The sequence below is a fragment of the Zosterops lateralis genome (assembly GCF_965231275.1).
Source record: "Zosterops lateralis genome assembly, chromosome: 7".
Classification (NCBI taxonomy): Eukaryota; Metazoa; Chordata; class Aves; order Passeriformes; family Zosteropidae; genus Zosterops; species Zosterops lateralis.
Window position 1 is genome coordinate 18,479,700 of NC_139767.1, and position 19,860 is coordinate 18,499,559.

The window sequence follows — 19,860 nt, forward strand, 5'->3', positions numbered from 1 at the left end:
TGGGTGTTTTTTAACTTAAAATGAAAGCTTTCACTCTGCAGATTCTGAATATACACATAGAACTCCAATGTATCAGAGAGGCTGCACACAGTAATGAGGGTGAGTAGCTGGGAGCTTTGGCTCAGACTGAACAACTCCTGACCCTTAACAGGGTCAGGCAGAGAACTGCTTGGAGATATACATACATACATACATATATATATATATATATATATATAAAAACATATAAAAGATATTAAAAAGACAGTAAAATACATTATTTATTAATATTTCTCTTTAAACCAGAACATATACAACCAGAAAATCTGAGTGATTTTATTTCTCACAAAAAACCAAGAGAAGGATTTTGTCTAAATGATTTAATGGTAACACTACAATTTTCATACTACATACAAAATTTATCCTAGATAGTTTTACATACTTTGATTAATTAGCAGTTTGTGTTAGAGTTGCATAGGTAAAACTATATAAGACAGATCACTGCAGATGGTAGATAATAAGTAAGTCCACGTCTTTCTTCTTGATGTCCAGTATTTCAATCCTATTGCTGAAAGAAGCAATAAATTCTGCATCTAGCATTAATGATGAACTGCTGAATACATGAAAAGCCATGATGAACTACAGGCAAGCGTACAATGTCACAAAGAAAAAAAGAAACAAGACCTTATGTAGTAATAGTACAAAATGGTAAGATTAAATCCAGCCAGAAAAACAGTAGTTGACTACTATGTATGGAGTCCTTAAATAGCTTCCAAAAGTCTCTGTAGCTGGTGTTTATGGCTTAAATATATACAAAAGTTCTCCCTCCTTTTTTTTACAAAACCCTTTCTGTTTGGTTTTTTTTCTTTTTTCATACATTAAGAATCATCATCTTTTGTGGTATCCTTAAATAGCGTCCAAAAGTCTCTGTAGCTGGTGTTTATGGCTTAAATATATACAAAAGTTCTCCCTCCTTTTTTTACTAAACACTTCCTGCTTTTTTAATAGCATTAAGGATCATCATCTCTTGCAGTATCACATACCATTTGGTAAACATAACAACTGAATCTCCTGTTAGGCTTCTGTTCTATATGTAATACAAGGTCTTTGTCAAAGTAAACTTCATGACTGTAAGTCTGAAATGAGAGAAAAAAAAAGGTTCAGATTGCAGTCTCTATTTCCATAACTTGCTAATATCTGTATCATTTTCCATGAGGAACAAAATATATTTAACAGTGGTGAACTTCATGATCAGGCAGAAATTTTGTGTGGACACACAGAGATTACTCTTCCAGATAAAGGAGAGAATTTTAAAACTTGGATAGGTTTCTCACATCCTTATTTTAGTAATCTAAGTTCAGAGCATCTGATTTAAAGATCACAAGTTGCCTATGCAGTCCATGATAAAAGAAGTGGAACAGTGCTGAAAATTTCAGACCATCTAAGTTGGATGTCCACCTAAACTTGGACTGTATGAACAGCCCATTCCATCTTCCCAAATATATATACAGTGAGGTCCAGGCTTCATTTTATGCATGAGTACTTCAAGTTAAACTAGGGAGACTATTTACAAATTGTAAAGTTAGTCTGATGTAACTAGCCATGGAGTACTTAAGTTGATAAATACTTCAGAAATACATTAAGGACAACACCTCAATCAAAAAAAACCCCAAACAAATCAACCAACAACAGCAAAAAAAAAAAAGACAATTTCAAATAATGGAGATTTTCAGGTAAATTAACTACTGTCTGATGGAGTACTTACAATTTTAGAGTTGTAATTATTTTATGCAAATCTCATCCCTTTGCAACACTACTTATATATCTGCTTTAAATCTGAACAAAAGTGGTATGTAAATAAGTATGGAGAAGAGACAGTGGGAACAAAAGACAAGAATTTTTCTCACCACATCCCAGGACTCCTTTAATGGAATACTCTTCAGTAGAATCCCATGTTCGTTGCAATGAAAGTCAAGGTGAGCTCTTCCATCAGCTCCTATCTGAGTAACTGCCACAGTGGATAATAAATCCAATTCATCTTCGTAGTCCACAATTTTGAATGTCTTAGGAAAAACAAAACCTCAAGTTTACAAATCAAACTTAAATTCACATTTCCCTCTACCTAAATTGCTTAGCTCTTTTTTCTTCATGTGAAGGCAGAATTGGGCAAATTCTAGTTCTTAAGTCTTCTTATCCCAAAGAAAATTTTGGGAACCCCATATCCAACAGGCATTTTCCCCCACATGTGTTGTCAGAGTATTTCAGCAAAATTTCTTAAGCAGGAGAAAAGGAAGTGATGTTCTGAAAATGTGTGAGTACTTGTATTTTATATGTAGCATACAGAAAATAGAAAAAAAGTACTTCTAAAGTGGCCAAAGAAATATATTTAGCTCTTGAAGCAGAGATGTTAGGAGACAATGTAGCTTTAAACCATCATTGGTTTTGAGGGAATGGGTACATTAGAGTAATTCCATGAATTATATTCTGTTCAGTTCTCTCTCTTGCTCCACAGATTATATGTCAGTGAGGAACTGACACCAAAATGTGAAGATTGTGAACTATCTTAATTGCCTTTATCTCACTGTGACCCTACCCTTTAAATTCAAGCCAGTCGTTTTCTTCTGTAATGTAAAAACATTTACTGGAATCACAAGTGTAATATCAGAAAAAAAATTAGTGTGCAATTATTTTTATTATGGTTAAAAGAGTGAATAGAAATAAACTGTGAAGCCTTAAGGTTTATACTGGACTGTGCTGTGGTTTTAGCACAGTAAAATCTATTTCCTCAGAATAAAGAATAGGAGTGACGGTGAGAAACTTATGAATTTTACCTATTGTGCTTATGTCAGTTACAGATCTGGCTCTAGATAGAGAGCTAAAAAGTATTTTTCATAACCATTTAAGACTCAAGGGGTGTTTTCATTCTTAAGAAGCAGTTACTTAAAGGAGAAGTGTTAAATACCTTATCCTACAAGACAAACAAAATAACTGAGAGAGAAAAAGAAAGTTTAGTGATACTATAAAAAAGACAAGAGGATCCTAAAGCATAGGAAAATAAAAAGTTTCTTTCATTTCATAAAATGCTTTATAAGAAATGTTTGAAGTAGATATTTAAAAGGAGAAAAGAGTAATGGTTTGTCACATAACCATATCTTTTCTGTGCCATTGAAGTCACATGGAGTTATGGTATTGTGGGGCATTAGATCAGTTCTTGAATGAAAGAAAAAATACAAGGCTCAAATGTCAACCAAGGAGAAAAGATGATGAATAGCATGTGAAGCAATTGCAAGAAGACAAAGAGAAGAGGAATAAAGAAGTCAAGGATGTAGACAGCTAATGGTTACACCCACTGCACCTAAAACAAAAAGAGCTTCTGGCTAGCTAAACACTAAAATAATCCATGAAGTGCTCTTACAACATCAGTTACCTCTTGTTCTGGGTCATCATCCAGCAAGGTGAAACGCTTTTTCACCACTCGACCAGAAGCTGTTACAGTAACACTGTTGTTCACCTTTGGAGAAACATAAAAAAGTGTCTCTAGACTTCGGACCAATTTAATTTCCAGCGATTTGACAATGTATCTGTTTCATATATTTTTCTGTCTGACCTTCTTTTACTCATGAGCTACACACAGCCCTAGTGCTGCTGTTTTCTTTAGGAGTTCATGAACTTGGTGACTTTAGAGGAGATATTACTGCTGTTTATTCATATTCAGAGGTGTCCCACAAAGGTGGCAACAGTTCTCAGCTACCATAATTTTCTGAACAGAAGTGACTAGAACCAACATGCTGGCATGAGAATTAATACTGCTAAATCACCACCAATTTTTTTTCTAAACTTTTACTTCCAGAAGATGGGAAAAGTAGCATCTTAAACTACCATGTCTGCTTCCACTGTGCTTCATTAACACCAGAAATGTTAAAAAATAGGTTATCAGTGCCTTAATAGAAGCCAAAAGGAACAAGCACAGCACAAGCAGGATTAGAATTCATATTTGTCTCTTCTTACTGTAACAGAAGTTACAGTACACAACTCTCAAAAAGCAGTATGGCAAGTTATTAGATGACCTGGCATTTAGTTTTTGAATTCAATGCAAGTTTTGTCCTTAAGTTTGTTTAGATTTTTAATACACAAACCTTTATTCCTGCAAAAGCTTAAAAATTAGCATCACAGATTTGCAGACATTTTACAGTATTCTAAGTATAAAAGCTTGTTTTTAGCTAAGACATAACCTTGTCTGCTGAAACAAAATGAATCAAAGTTACAGGCACTACCTAGAATTTTTTCACATGTGCTCTTTAACCTTTTTGACATTAGATTGTCTTTGTGATTCTATATCACAGAAGACTTCAGGAAACAACTGAGGTGATTTAAGAGCTCAGTTCTACCAGTAGTTTTAAATCATCCTCTCATACTTGATTCCACCTTTCTGCACTCTTCTGATCCACTGATGACTCAGTCCTGTTCTGTTCCAGTTCAACAAAACAAGCAAGCAAAAAGTACTCACCTTTTCTTCCAGGTTATTATTCTGTCATTTTAGTGCACTGATTTGGCTCACCAAAGGTCAGATGAAAGCCAAACTTGTCACAAGACAATGACAGGTGTGCATGACTAGGAAAAGGAATGGACTTTTGGAAGCAATGTAGTGTCTTTGTAGTCGTATGAAGAATTACCTTTAAGTTATGAGTTATATTTCAAGACACTTGAAACATTTCTAGCAGTTGTATGATCAACTTACCTGAGCACCAGATATACATAATTATCACTTGGTGGCACCTTCATTTTAAGGAAATCTGTCACCATCTTTTAAATATGCTTTATATCCATGATACATGGTTACACTGCACACCTTAAAGAATGCTGAAAACTAAAGAAAAGACTGGAGGTTTCAGAAATCTATCCTGGAAGTATTACTGTTTTCAAAATTCTTTTCATACTGCTTAAAGTCCAATGAAGACAGAGAATGTCTTTCACTAAACTTTGGACAAAGCCCATAAAACCACAGAGATTAGTCAAATATGCAAACGCCCTGTTTATAGCTCTAAATCATACATTGTGATCTCAGACACTAAACTCACACAGTTTTCTCTGTTGGCTACAATCGTAAAATCTTCTGCAATCTCCATTTGATCTGCATGATTTTTAACTTCCTTAAGCTTTAAGACTCTACAAAAGAAACAAATTACAAAGTAAGTAATGTATTCTAATCTTCTTACTACAACATTTCTATATAATTATTTTAATCTACTACATTAAAACATTGTAAATAAATGAAATGGAAAATAATTATTTTTGTAATTTATCAGTGAAATTTTGACACAGTGGTCCTTGAGTATTTTTCATACCAAAATCTAAACTGTGGGCTCTATTGCCCATATTTATCACATAGAAATCTGCAGATATTTCTAGAAGAACTTTTGATTCTGACAAATGAATAGATTTTATTATTTCTATAATCTGATGAGTGTTTGGGCCTGCAAATTGTCAGAGTTTATGCAGTTATGCAACTTCTGTAATAAATAAAAGATTTGAGTAAAAAAGGCTCATACTTTATCAAATTTGGTCCCACGTGGATTATTCTACCTGACATATCTGGGTGGAAATATATCCAGTCAGGTTCAAGTGAACAGCATTTCATATCCTGTATGCCATTTTTTGCCTGAAGAAGAAAAGGAAAGCTTATAATATTAGTATTTTGAAAATCTTACAGATCTAATTAAAGAAGAAATACTGAGCTCCTCACTATATACCTCTGGAGGCTTTGAAGTATTGCTCCTAAACATGATCAGAAAGGATGGCAGTGAAACAATAATAAAACAATAATAATAAAACAATAATAATAAAACCAACAACAATAATAATAAAAAGACTCAGTTCCAATTCTGAAGATATTCAGTGGAGCAGTTGAGATTTGTAATATGCAATAAGCAATGACCTTGTACGTTAGCTATATATTGTCCTATCTCTCCTGAAACTAAGCACAATGAAGATTTAACGTACAGTTTGCAAATACTTCAACAGTTCCAGCTATTTGAGTATCCAAGACATGGGATATGTCAAGATACATGACAAAAATTAGAACAGAGTTTGACTTGAGCTTCAAACTTCAGGCTTAGCCTCTTTTGTGCAAATTATTTGTGGAGCTTGTAAGCCTGGCATACCTTGTGATTTCAGCAATCAGATTCAAGCCAGTCAAAATCTCGGGATTTTGGCAGTGGCTTTCTGTTGTTAAATTTAGCTGACATCAGTCATTCAGTTGCCAAATATATGAACCCACACAGAAAAAAAAAAAAACAGATGGAAAGGATTCTGCAAGTCCATTTGAATCAAAATTGATCTTCAGCTACAATGGTGAAAGATCAGTTTTGAAAATAAGACAGGCGGGGAATAATTCATCAGGCAGGCAAAAGAGATAAGAACATTTACAGATGGGACTTATTTAGTTACAAAATTCTGAACAGGCCCAGAAGTTGAAATACAGAATGATCTTCGGGTCAATTCCAGATTCAAAATAAAAGCTGAGATGGAGGGTTCACACAAAATAGTATTCATATGATAAATAGTACATAAACAAAAATAATTAGGAACAGATTAAACTAATTAATAAAACCTTTCTAGGGGCAGAAGGGGATTAAACTGAGCAATTGAATCTTTTTAGGGAGAGAAGGTACAAGTCAAACTACAAACATTAAGAACATTTATTCTGCAATATCTTAAAATTTAAAATAATTCTGTAGTCAGCATTTAGTAGGCTGACTAGTCAGAAGCATATTAGCATGTTACCATGCAAGGAAGCAGGTAATGAGACTTCGCTTTTAAGTCATGAATCCAGTGCTGTGTAGCTCTGACAGCTGCTATTGTATTGGAATGAGGGAAATACAAGAAGCAATTCTGACTCAGAAGTATTTTACGCATGGCTCCATGAGATAGCTAATTTGATACTGGGGTGAGCCCTGTGAAAGCACTACACTGGTAAGCAAAGGTATTATAACCTACTCAGAATAAGAGATGAAGACAAACATAATGCACATTAATTTCAGAGAAGCTGCTTTCTCAATATATTACCAAAGCATTGTCTTTCAGAGAACAAATATGGAAGACTCCTTTATGTTTTTTCTTGTTAGGTGTGATGATATAGTGCCAAGGGTAACCTCCAATTTGAAATGCATTCTCCAGAGAAGATGCTTCAAATAGCAAAGGTGGGGTATCTGCAAATATTCGATAATGTTAACACCATTAGTAGCAGAACAATCACAATTGCATTGATCCTTACAATTCTAAATTCCAATAAAGCTACTAATTCTTCAGAACTTTTGAAGATTGGTGGAAACACATTGGCTATGAACTCTTTTCTAACACCAGCTATGCTACTTCACCCAGCATCCAGGTGTACATCTGCAGTTCCCTCTGGAGGGTTACTGCCTTCTCAGATCTTGATGCTGAATACTCTTCTAGTACCTTTAACTTATGAGCAAAGACACCACAAAAAATTAAAATTATTCCAGCTCATCTGATTGAGAAAGGATGTACACACAAACAGATCAAAGACCATATCAAAATGGTCACTGTTCTCTTGGGAAAAAACAGTGATAAATAACTGGAAACAGCAAGAAGGAACCTCAAATAACAGAATTCAATGCAGGAAGATAGAATATTCAGATTCTGCTTTCTCCTGTTGTGTAATACAACAAAATAGTGTGGACCACAATGGATGCAATCTATAGCTGAGTTCATAAAATCAATCAAAATATAGAATTTTTTGAAATTAAGGGAAAAAGGTATCTAATTTTCCTTTCAGTTCAGTTGGGATAAATTACTGAGATATACTAGACCATTAGTACAAGTCTTATGTTTACTAAATGAGAGGTATCTTTGAATGAAATGGACTGCACAGAACTTTAGAACTTCTGCCAACTAGCTAAATTTAAGCAATTTCTACAGCTGTTATAAATGAATCAATTTTAGACTGAAGATCAGCTCTTGCTAGCAGTACAGAGAAAAGCTGGAGAAAAAACTGACAAAATGTGGAGAAAAATCTGCAATTACAAGGGGAATTTACACAGGCAGAATATAAAACCCCAGACTGAATTAGTACAAGGAGGACAAGGCTTGGACTTTGAGTATCTGTACTTTGAGTCCCAAAGGTCTTATCCAAATTTTGACTTTTCTTATCCTGCTTTGTCCAGATAATTGCCCTAATGCCAATGGTGCTGTCGCATGACATCAGATATTATGTTTATGCTTCTCTCCTCTTCCTTTGCTCATGTTTCCATCAATTTAGCCATTTATATTGAATGGAATTAGTTCACTGCCAATGGAAATGAAGTCTTTCCTAAGCTAAAAGTGGCTGTGTCCCATTTGCCTTTTGGAGTGACACAGGAAATGGGAGATTCTGTGCAAGAGATAATAAACTATAGGTTATAATAAACTCTGCTGGAAATGTAGAGAATGTTGAAGATGGAAGCATAAGCAAAGGACCTACTGATACTAAAATCTGTCAGAAAATTAAAAAGGAGTTACAAAAGTTTGTGACATTTTACCCCAACAACTTTTTAAATAAAGCTTATCTATCAAGGGTCCTCAAAAATTCTGGTAGATGGATTAATGATACAATTAATGTATCTCAATAGTATATCAATACTGAAAAGTAGAGGCTGCTTATAAAATATTCCTTTCCTTTTAATGTTCATTTAGCAAAGATGAGCATCAATTTGCAAGATTGTAACCACCTAACCCACTGTGACAATGTGATTTTGATGCCTCAACTCCATCTTTCCCATTATATGTCACTTGCTCTTGTTGCTTAACACTTCCTGTTTTATTGTTTGCAAGTCCTTTCCCAAGTCTTGCCAATTTTCAATCTCCAGTTGAGCTTCTTTGTCCACTTCCTTTAAACTCTGCAAACTTACCTAAACAAAGTTGTTCCTGGCAGCACTAACACGTGTTTGTTCTAAATGCAAATAAAACCAAAGAAACAACAAGAAAAGGTTTCTACAAAGTATCCTTCTCCTTGCTTTTTTTTTTCCTGAAACTACTGTATCAGCTAACAATAAATCAAACTACAGTTTTAAGTTCTGGCCCATTCAGAAAATCACACACTGACCAAAATCAATTCCTCACCAGTTAAGAGCTGTAGCATCTTAGCCTGTAAGTTTTGATCGCTATACACTTCCTTTTGGGTACCTCACACCATAAAAACAGCACTGTAATAATGCTCATCCCTTCAGGCAATTTCTGTAGGGAGGCTAGGACTTAAGTAAGAAAGAAAACTACACACAATTAAATTATAGTAAATACAAGCCTGCACTCTGAAACTGTTAGGATCTTGCTCACTGAAGCATTTGCCCATCTCATTCTTGAATGAAAACAACTCAAAAACCACAGGAATGCAACTATTTGCAAAGAGCAAGCATGAAAAATGTATGTCATGGGTTCAGAACTTCCCAACCACAAATTCCTGAATATGATTAAAGATCAAACAGGTTTTCTCCAGGACAGTGGTTTTAAATCTCAAAACTAAAAACTACAATGATCTATAGGCCATGAGATCAAATCTTCCCATTAAAGTTCCCACAGCAGGTTTGCACAGACCCCTAAAATTAAATGGTGGTTTCACAGATTGAGATAGAGAGAAAAATGGGGAAGATTTACCTTTGCAAAAACTGAGAAATCAAATACAGCAGCCTATTGCTTTGTTTTGGTAAAATATTGCATTATAACTTTACTATGTAAAGTTTTTTACACTTTACACTTTACTATGTACTGTATTTTATCTTTGTGTACTCCCTCATTTTTATATAAATCTGTCTTATTATATAAATTTGTCTTATTATCTGACACTCAAAAAAAGCCCCAAAAAGGCATTTTTATGTGGAAAATTAGCTGAAAAAAATTAATACAGAAACATTCCAAATAAATAAATAAATAAATGCATTCTTTGATATTTGTGAAACCAACCTCTTAATTTTTTTTAGGTGCCTAAAGTGTAAGCTTGTGAGAATGTATTTTTAAAGTAAGAAAAGAAATTTCAAAAGAAGTCTCAGGTTTTGTGCTTTCATTAAGATTCTTAGCACCAAATTCTATAAACTCAAGTGCATCAACAGAAGCTACTGTTGGCTTTCAGAGAAAGAAGTCATTACATAATGCAGAACATTCAGAGGCTAATGATTTGAGGCATTAGAATTGTTTTTAACAATTTGTTCTCTTTTCAGGAATTCATTTTACTGAAACTGGGACATTTCTGAAAACCTAGAATGCCAAAATGCAAGTCAGACAGATTGTATTCAGTCTCTTTGAATTTCCTCTGCCAGTTAGAGTAAATGTTCTCACATCTTTTGCCTACGTACCATTGACTGTTTCTGGGTGCTACTAACAGCTATCCTAGTCCTTCCTCTTTCTCAAGAGCAATTTTATCTCAGAAATAAAGAAAGAGGTTTCTGTTTCATGCATTGATTATGAAGTTTTTCAGATAGCTTAGTTGCTCTAACAGTTTTCTTGGTGTGTCCTATATAATTATTATTGTAATTAAAAGTAAAGCGAAGCGCATTTTACTATAATGTAAATCCAGAAATACAGCTACAGCACAATATGAGCACAGTACTTTTAGTATTTTTTCTTAGTGTGAAATAAGTCACAATCAATCCATACAAGCCACAGTCAAGTCAATATAAAGATCATAATTACCTGTTATTTTAATGTTACATGGAAGACCAAATGGATACTTTCCTACAATTCCCACCTGACCATTCCAGTTGAATTCTTGTCCCAAATGAAATTGTTGTTCCATGAACTAAAATAACACAGAACAATTTAGCTTTACAGATGCATATTTACTTGCTGTTTAGTTTTACTCTCTATTACTGCTGCATTCTTAATCTTTGTGATACTGCTTGAGGTCTTATTTTTGAATTAATGTTTGATTTTTGATTGGAAGGATATAAATTCACAAGTCTAACTGCAGTTCTGTTTGAGATCAAACTTCCCCATGCCCACCAGTTTCTGGCCTTAATAATCATCTGTAACTACAAACTAGGTGTGTAGAGAGAAGCACATCTGGTGTAACATTTCCACAGCTCCCCAGGAGTGAGTGCCTGTCTCACCCTGTATCTCTTATGTTTTGCCACCTGTAACTATTGCAAGTAATTTTTCTGTTAGTGTATCCATTTGTATCCTCTGACCATAAATAGATCTAGGCAGGAACCTATATAGGCCGTGTACTGTAGAGTACCTGAATATTTGACTTGTTACCCAAAAATAGCATGGACTGTATGAAAAGTTTTTATTTCATTACCTGTTCCAAAATTGCCTTGAAGTTATAGAGTCTGACCAGACCCATGCTATACATTACAATCAGGATTCCATTAGAAACAGCAACATCTGTCACACTATTACCAAAAATCTGGAATAAAATGAAACAAAAAATATTCTATTAGAGAAGAAATAATTGAGAGAAAACACAAATAACTGATATTATGTCCTCAATTTTGCATTCACTTTATTTTTTTTTATTCTGACCAAACTCTATGATCAGTGTTTAAGTTCAGATTTTCTGTAACTCATCTGTTCTGCTGAGTTTCTTTAATCTATTGCACTGCAATAACAACAATAACAACAATAACAACACCTAAGATTACATTAGTCATATTCTGCAAGCAGATTAATGCTCTAATCAATTCTCAGTATATCTTCATATCATGCTACCCAGTTATTATCATACATGAATAGATTATATTATTCAGCATTCCCCAGGAACGTTAGCAAAACTTGCAACTAAATCTAAAAGTCCTGATTTCAGATCTTCTCTTCTTTCTTCATCCCCAGGGTAAAATACTAGTCTAATCACAACTCTATGACTGCATACAGCTGTACTAGAACTACATTATCCAGCTGTCACAGAGTACAGGGTTCTCTCTGAATCCAAATTAGACATATACATGAGAAGCTGACTTATCTTTTTTAATAATTATGCAGTATTCATTTGTGCCACTGTTTAACACACCACTGAGCAAACCAACATGTGAAGTTGATAGAATTTTTTTAACAGATATGCTTGAAAATGTAGATTTCTTTAATCTGACTCACTGTGTGAAAAAGTAACTAAACCAGTTAAAACAGGCTTAAAAACAATAAAAAACTAAAGAAACCCAGAAATTATAAGACACCTACATCTCAACACTACCAGTGATTTTGTGATCTGTTTGGTTCTGAAAGATATATTTACACCTGAGACTTTACCTTTTATTTAGTTTTCTGATTCTTTCTCAATATATTTGTTAGCTTAGGTCTCAGTGTCTTTCAGACACAAACTCTAATCTTCTGACCCTAAAGTCTCCTTTCTATCCTTGGGACCTCAGCCACTCTGAACTCAGAATGGATTGTGGTATACCATCTCAGTAAAGCTGAGGCATGATGTGTATTCTGCAGCCTTAAGCAGTAATACTAACCTCAACTCCAACCTAAAGCTCCATTCCACTGATCTGGGTCAGCTCTGGCACTGCCCTCACTGCTTGTGTCCTGCTGGGTGTATTCTCACATCCCAAATGCTGCCCCTTCCATTGCAGCTTTAACAATTTCCCTGATGAATACTCGGTACAGACCCAGCTGAAGAAGTGCTCTTTCACATGTTTTGCCAGCTATGACCACGATGAATCTGGCATGCCATTCCTAATCAGATTGAGAATACCTTTGATACCGGTAATGTTTTTTCCAGTCCTAAATACTAATTTTGAACAAAGCAATACACAGTACCCCCAAGCTTTCATGGGCTCAAATGAAAAAGTTTAACCCCCTGCCTTCACTTGCCAGGCCCAATTTCAATTACAGCCTCAACCAAGCACCAGCTATAGCTCTGGACCCTAAAAGATACTGTACCTCTCAGAACCTAAAAGACAGAGTTTGCATGTTTGTAATATTTCATGTGTAAGTTGTATCCAGAGCTTTCTTGACTTAAAATAATCTGGCTCAAAGTTTCTTCCTAAGTATATACACTTACTTATAGGTTGCTTGTTCTTGACTGATAAAGCAAGACATTTATTTTTGTCATTCAGTAACAGTGATAATAAAAGTGTGAAACATTTGTAATTGCATATAGAATTCATAGACTATTACTAGGACTGGGTCAGAGGCACATCTGTCTTTCTTTAAGCAGGTGAAAAGAAGTGTACAAACACTTTAGGGCTCCTAATTTTTATGATTGCTCTAAGAAAAGGCTAAACTCCTGCTGCATGTCAAAGAGTAACCCAGTAACAGAATCCATTAGTATCTTTTCTGGTTATTAGAATGAAGAATATTTGCCCCAATGCCTCTATCAGACACAAGAACAATGCTGTTAATTAATGTTTCAATTGCTTTTACAAGCTGGAAGTAGGACTTCTGAACTAAGTGCCTAAACTACAGCTCTCATAGAACTCATTACAGATTACATAGTATTAGAGAAATTAACTTACCTTTTTATTTATTTCCAGCATTCCAATGAATGAAAGAGGCAAAACTTGGAATACAGCAAGATAAAACAATACAGTCTGTTGGATTCCTGCCTGGGAAGCAACAATACCGAATATAGTTATTAAAGGTAGGACACCTTTATCTTCTACCATAATAACCAAGTATAATGTCCCCATTTGTCAGAGATCAGACAGCTACAGAAGCTGAACTGGGTAGCGCCACAGACCTTCTGGCCCTGGTACAGTGAAAGCTGAGGGAGAGAGAAACTCAAGGCAAGAACAGAAGTGAAGACATCATATCTGGTCACTCTGACCCTCTGACACTGATCTTTGACCAAGAAAGATGCAAGGAGGACTTTTCTGGCCAAAGAGGTAACAAAGGACATTAGTAGGGTAAGGAGAATAATCAGAAGTTTGTGTTTCTAAAGGGGACTGGGACAAGGGGTCTGAGTGGACAATTGTGTACAAATGTAGTGACCTATAAATACTGTAAACTGTGACATCAACTGCCTTTGCTTTGCTGGCATAAGCAGAGTCCATGTCAGACAATGCTCTCACTCATTTTTGGGCTTGTAAATGTTTTTTTGATCTATGTTGTAAAAATGAGTTTTTCAACACACTTACCTGCCGTGCTGCTGCAGGGAGCTTATTCTGAGCTGACTTTACAATCATTACCTCCTGAGGAGTATCCCAGCTCAGATACCTATTTGTGACAAGAAAGGCCTGTCTTAATCACCTAAAAACCATTTATAAATATATTATTTCACATAAAATATAATCAACTATAACTAAGCAGATGCCTGTACCCAGGCAAATTTCAGTATTTGATTTGGAAGAAGTGCTCAAGATGTTTGCTGTTTGCAGTAATGCAGAAATCCATGGAACTAGGAATGACTTATTTCATACAGGATTGTGAGAAAAATTTCGAAAGCATGAATATTCACTCTCTTAATTTTTCTCCTTCCCTTCATATTCACCACTTTCTGATCCTTCAGCCTAAAGAAAATACTTTTTTTCTGAAAACCCAAAAAAAGAAGCAGCTTACCAGAAGCAGTAGGTGCTCTGCTTAAAAAGAGAAATATGGCTACCCTATAGAAAAGAACCTTTGCAAATTAAAAACAGCTCAGACTTCAAACATATTGTTTGCATGTTTGATCAGATTTGTTTTTCAGCTCTTAAAAGTCTTCTTTGGGTACGTTGCCATTGCAATGCTAAAGACTGTAAAGTTGTCAGAGAAAAGCAAATAGTTGGCTTAGGGTTTGTGGAACTTGATACCAAATCTGACCCCATAATACTTGAGTAGATGAAATTCTTATACAGGTAAGAGCATGCAGGAACAGTACTCCAGCAAATGTTTTAGATTAACAAGCCTGTTGTCAGCCATAGTTGTTCAGCCGTACTAAAATAACACGATTCCCCTTCTCCTCTATAGTACTAATCACTGTTAATTCTATTAAGCTCTCCTCCACCATACTACTACTGACTGTTAATGATATAAAGCCTAATTGTTGTTTAATACCTGAAGAATTTGCAACAGGAACCAGCAAGATACACTTTTTCCAGTACTTCTCCACTATCAGCAGAGAGACGTAGAAGCCAGTTCTGCACTGTCAAGACTATCAGGGAAGCTTTATAATCAGATGGACTTGGTAGCAATTCCCCCTACATAAAAAAAGGTATTAGAAAGAAGTTTGTATCAGGAGGATACAAAACATTTTGACACAGTCAGAAGAACATGAAAATACACATTCCTCAAAAAGTGAAGGAGGAAAGCTGCCTGCTAATCAGATCAGTATCCTTAAGCTCATGTCCATGCCAAATAATTAGCTACGACATAAATAGTCTGCTGTCACACTTTTTGCAAGACAGTTACCTTTTCTAGAAAAGACACACTTAAAAAAATATTTGCCTTGCAAATATTAACTGCTTATTGATCTAATTGATACCAATCTTGAAGAGAAAATTGTTTAAGTATTTCAAAATAAGACATTCAGTGTTAACTCAACAGTAACTGCTACAAATGGTATTTACACTGCTTTAGTTTTAGGCACCTCAAGGATAGGGCTAATATTTCTAAGCTCTAAGTGGACACTGGGTGAAGGAGAGAAATTATGGAACTATCAGGTAGAAACAGTAGAACAGTTTTGGGGCAGGGTTGCTTCAATGGGCCTCCAGTGTATCTGCTTTTTGTTTTTTTTAATGTCAACAGATATGAAGAAAACTAAAACACCCAGCTACTGTCCTTGCCATTTAAAAAACAGAGAAAAATATAAGTAGAATTTATTTTGTAAGGAATTAAGAATTAGTTGCATAAGAATAAAAGCACTGGTTTTAAAATTTTCCATGGAAGCTGACCAAAAAAGCATTTGAATGCACTATTGAGAAATTCAGGAAAGTATACATCTAAATGTTCAGTTAATATAAATAAGGCAGATGTTGCAAACCTTTAGATACCTAACTCCATAAAAACATTGAGAAAACAATTTGGAAGGAAAAAGTACTCCATTCTAAATGTTTCATCAAAATATATTAATTTAGTATTTTGCACAAAAATGCTCTAATAAAAAGTAATCTTACCATTGGGCATTCCAATAATAATGCATCTTCTATTTTTTCAGACTTGGCACACTTTGACTTTTGATAAATTAGTCTTGGCTGTTGTGCAATGCTAGAGGAAAATGATTGCTGATCATTAGTCTGTTTTATAGACAACTTTCCATCAACAAGTCATTTCTTACAGTTTTATAAATCCTGTGTTCTCCTTAGGCAGGTCAGAAATCTAAACATCTTATTTTTACTTTGTAAATGTACCTGAAATTGCTCTCAAAATAAGGCCTAATAAATAATAGTTAATATTATGTAATATTTAGAAGCTAACCTTCTATAAATCTTTTGGACTGGTTGCTTTTTTTTTTGGTTTTAGTTTTGGGTTTACGTTTATTTTTGGGTTGGTTTTGTTTAAGTAACAACTCAATAGTAACATTCTTGCTCTAGTGATATACATTAAGAAGAAAGCATATTTCAAAAACTAATGATCATCCTGGAATCTTCTCCTCAACTTCCACCAATGCTGCCTTTCATAACAAAGGTGTGGCATCATGTTCAGATATTTAAAAAAAACCCTTTACTAATTAAAATTGATGCTGTTTGAGGTTTGCTTTTTCTCTTTTTATATATTCTCTGTATTCTTCACACATATATTTGTAACTCTATTACGTATTGTATTAAGAGCTAGTTTTCCAAGTACTTTTCCATGTCCTTTCCCTAGGCAGAAATACAAAACAAATTCCAGAGCTCCAAGCCCTGGGAGGGACAAGGCTCAGTGCTCCCTTGGCCCTTCCTGGGAACCAAGGCCGAGAACAACTCTTTGAGATACATTCTCATGGACAAAGTACAACTCGTGCTGAAGCCCTCTGAGAAGGGGCTCAACCTAGGGGGGGAATTGGTGCTTTTTATCAATTATGCTAATTTCCTAAAACCTATACATGTGTACTCATCCCTGTAGTGGTGAGCTTTTGTGGACATCTTTCCATAACTGCCTCTGAAGGCCTTCATTGAAGATCCCCTTTCATATTAACTCCGTACTAAAATTATCTTGAGTTTCATTTCCAGGTTAGGAAAAAGGCAGCAAAATAAAAGCTTTGTCCTGTGCAGAGTTTTGCCCTCTGGGAGAGGATGAGACAAAGAAAAACCTGAAATATGTTAGACAGGCTAACCCAGTATTGAAAATATTCAGACAATGTAGGAATAAAAGCAGATTTAGATCTCAGCTGTGGGTGACAGATAACTTAATTAAGTCTTAGTGGTTTACCCTGACAGAGTAGTTTGTCTTTTATATATCATATGACACTATCTCAAAACTGCTCTGCCCACAACTTCCTCAGCAATGCGGTTCTCCAGGTCCACGCTACTTCCTCACAGCAGGGACAGGCAAGGACAAGGGCAGTGCCTGGTGGTTCCTGTCCTTTACCGTACCATCGGCTGCCTCCAAACCTGTGTATCAGCAACTGATCATGGAACAGGAGAATATATTAGATCTACAAAATACATTTGCAAAAACTAGCACGTATTACACGAAGAATAATTTACTTATTTTATACAGAAGTTACATAGTACCAAACTTGTTACATAGGCTGATTCTGTAACACACTTTTAGGACAGGGCTAGTTGCCAGACTGCAAAGAATTACTTTGTTTCATTTGGCTTTTTAGTGCAAGACTAGAAAATTGCGTTACTCTTCCATTCCTGCTCTGAAAGCTGAGGTTATACTGCACCAGAAAGATCAGGCTTTCTTTTACCAAAGTAGGTGTCACATTAAGATACAGCGGCATATAAATGTAATTCAAAGATTGTAAACCAAACCTGCTTATTTTTTGTTCCTAAGTAAACTCCATTTAATTCACTCATACACATCGTATGAGTAAAGTTAGCAATATAACACAGAATCAGTCTCAAATCTGTAAGCCAGTACCTCATAATTGTAAATTTATTACCTGGTAATACAGCATTGGTAATTGTCCATGTAAATTCTTCCTCTTTCATATGCAATAGGAGATGCAGAATGAGTTGTCCAAACATTCTTGAATTTAGTACTTTCCTGAAACACAACAATTTTAACAATGATGACTGCTTGTAACAAACTTTGCTTCTGAAAAATATTTTATTTGGCTCCTGCAACTTAGTAACTTAGATTAATTAATAATTTACTGCTGAATACACAAGAAAGAATCTTATTTGGTTTTTATATAAAAAAATAACAGACCTTTTATTAAAAAATTTTGTCTTTTTTAAAGACAAAATTAAATTAAAAGACAAATTAAAATATTTTAAATTAGCAATTACAGACAGCAGGGGTAAGGAATATTTAGTCATTAACTTGTCAGTATTAAAACTGGCAACTAAACTTCCATGGTGACTTTTTAAATCAAGGACTAAACTCCCCAGAATACAAATATGCAGAGAATTATTTTATATGTCATTAATTTGATTTGTTGAACACCTAATTCCATTGTGCTGGTGGTGTTTGGTGTGAAAGATAGAAAAATGTATTTTCAGTTATTTGCAATAAGTGCCCAAAACTTCAATGAAATAAACTGCTCACATTAAAGTTTCTTGCATGTATTTGATATATCAGGAGCTCTAGATCATTAACACAGGTTCCAGTGTTAGAAAAAAGAAGTGTAAATCAGACATATTTTTGTTTCAGGAAACCTTGTATGCCTATTGATCTATTTACATAGGCAGACATTTCAGCTGAATTCAAATAAATGTATTTTCAATATAAGATAATTGCCAATTCACTTCCACATTCTTTTCTAATGTATTTCTATCAACTACTGTATGGAAGCAGTAATTGTTTTGACAAAAAAAAAAAATCAATTTGTAATTGGTTTAATTCCTATTTTTTCTGAAACATCAGTTTCACTGAGAACTGGGGTTACATTTACCTGAAAAATTCTGCTGATTATCTTATTATGAAACCTCCTTTCAAATTTAACGTGAAGCACTAAGAATTTAAGATTAGTATTAAGTATGAAGCCATCTTAGGGAAATAGGCGATGTAAAATCTCATAAAAGCTTATTTTGAACACAATTATTGGATATACAAGTTCCTCTGCAGTTCTTGCCCAGCACAATCCTCATCTACTATCATCTCTAGGTTTGAGCCTTGTGAAATAAATTTAACCATTACTAACTCTCTTCATCAAAACTGCACCTTTTTTCTCCCCAGATTTGTTCTCCAGCGTGGCCTGGGACCTCTGGAACATCTGGGCTGAGGACTGACACACAGCCCTCGGCTGAGAGCCCGACCCCGCAGGGCTGCGGCCAGCGCCGAAACGGAGCCCATTACCTGACACATGATCTTCCTCAGGAGTCCCAGGTTCTTCCTGTGGGCCACCCCGGCATCTCTGGCATAGAAGCCGTGGGCCCTGCGGCTGAGGAGGCGGCAGACGTTGTGCACGCCGCACGCCCGGAGGGCGGCCCTGCCCCCGCCGGCGGCCGCCTGCGGGCATGTTCTGGGCCCGCGGGGCCGGCTGGCCTTTCTCCCCCGCTCCAGGCTCGCTCTGGGCAGGGCGCGCAGCCTCGCGGCGCCAGGCCCGCGCCGGGTTTATCTCGAACCCCCGCCCTGCCCGGCGAGAGGCGAAGCGAAGCGGGAAAAGGCCCGAACGGCCTCTCGCTCCTTGACTTCCTAGCGAGGCAAACCGAGGCCTGCCGACGGTGCCCCGCGCCTTCCTCGGCCGCCGCAGCGCCGGTTTCCGCAGACGCCGGGCGGGGACAGCCCTGCGCCGCGCCCCGCGGCCCGCCGGGTACTGTAGTTTTTCCGCGAGCGGAATCGCGCGGCGCGCCCGGACTTCACCTCCCGCCGCGCCCCGCGGAGCGCCGCCGCCGCTGCTGGGCGGGCCGGCCCGGCCGAGGCGGCCGCGTGGTGCCCGCGCCG

General features: G+C 36.1%; 1 protein-coding gene across 1 annotated transcript; it reads right to left on the reverse strand.

The window, feature by feature from the left end:
* Positions 1-259: 259 nt before the first annotated feature.
* On the reverse strand, positions 260-19,368 carry DCAF17 (DDB1 and CUL4 associated factor 17). The gene is made up of 14 exons (XM_083864832.1): positions 19,273-19,368; positions 17,915-18,018; positions 15,999-16,089; positions 14,941-15,083; positions 14,046-14,124; positions 13,425-13,514; positions 11,270-11,377; positions 10,663-10,768; positions 7,045-7,187; positions 5,529-5,638; positions 5,058-5,145; positions 3,407-3,490; positions 1,887-2,042; positions 260-1,115 (listed from the first exon to the last, which is right to left on the reverse strand). The coding sequence occupies exons 1-14, from the start codon at positions 19,279-19,281 to the stop codon at positions 990-992; spliced, it is 1,437 nt and encodes a 478-aa protein (XP_083720958.1). The 5' UTR covers positions 19,282-19,368; the 3' UTR covers positions 260-989.
* Positions 19,369-19,860: the final 492 nt, after the last annotated feature.

Bases quoted from the DNA above. Each gene is read 5' to 3' on its own strand.
- DCAF17 (XM_083864832.1), bottom strand. The intron at 16,090-17,914 runs GTAATAAATTTA...ATTTTCCTCTAG, and splicing joins TACCAATGCTGTATTACCAG to CATTGCACAACAGCCAAGAC. The intron at 2,043-3,406 runs GTAACTGATGTT...GTTTTTCCTAAG, and splicing joins ATGATGACCCAGAACAAGAG to ACATTCAAAATTGTGGACTA.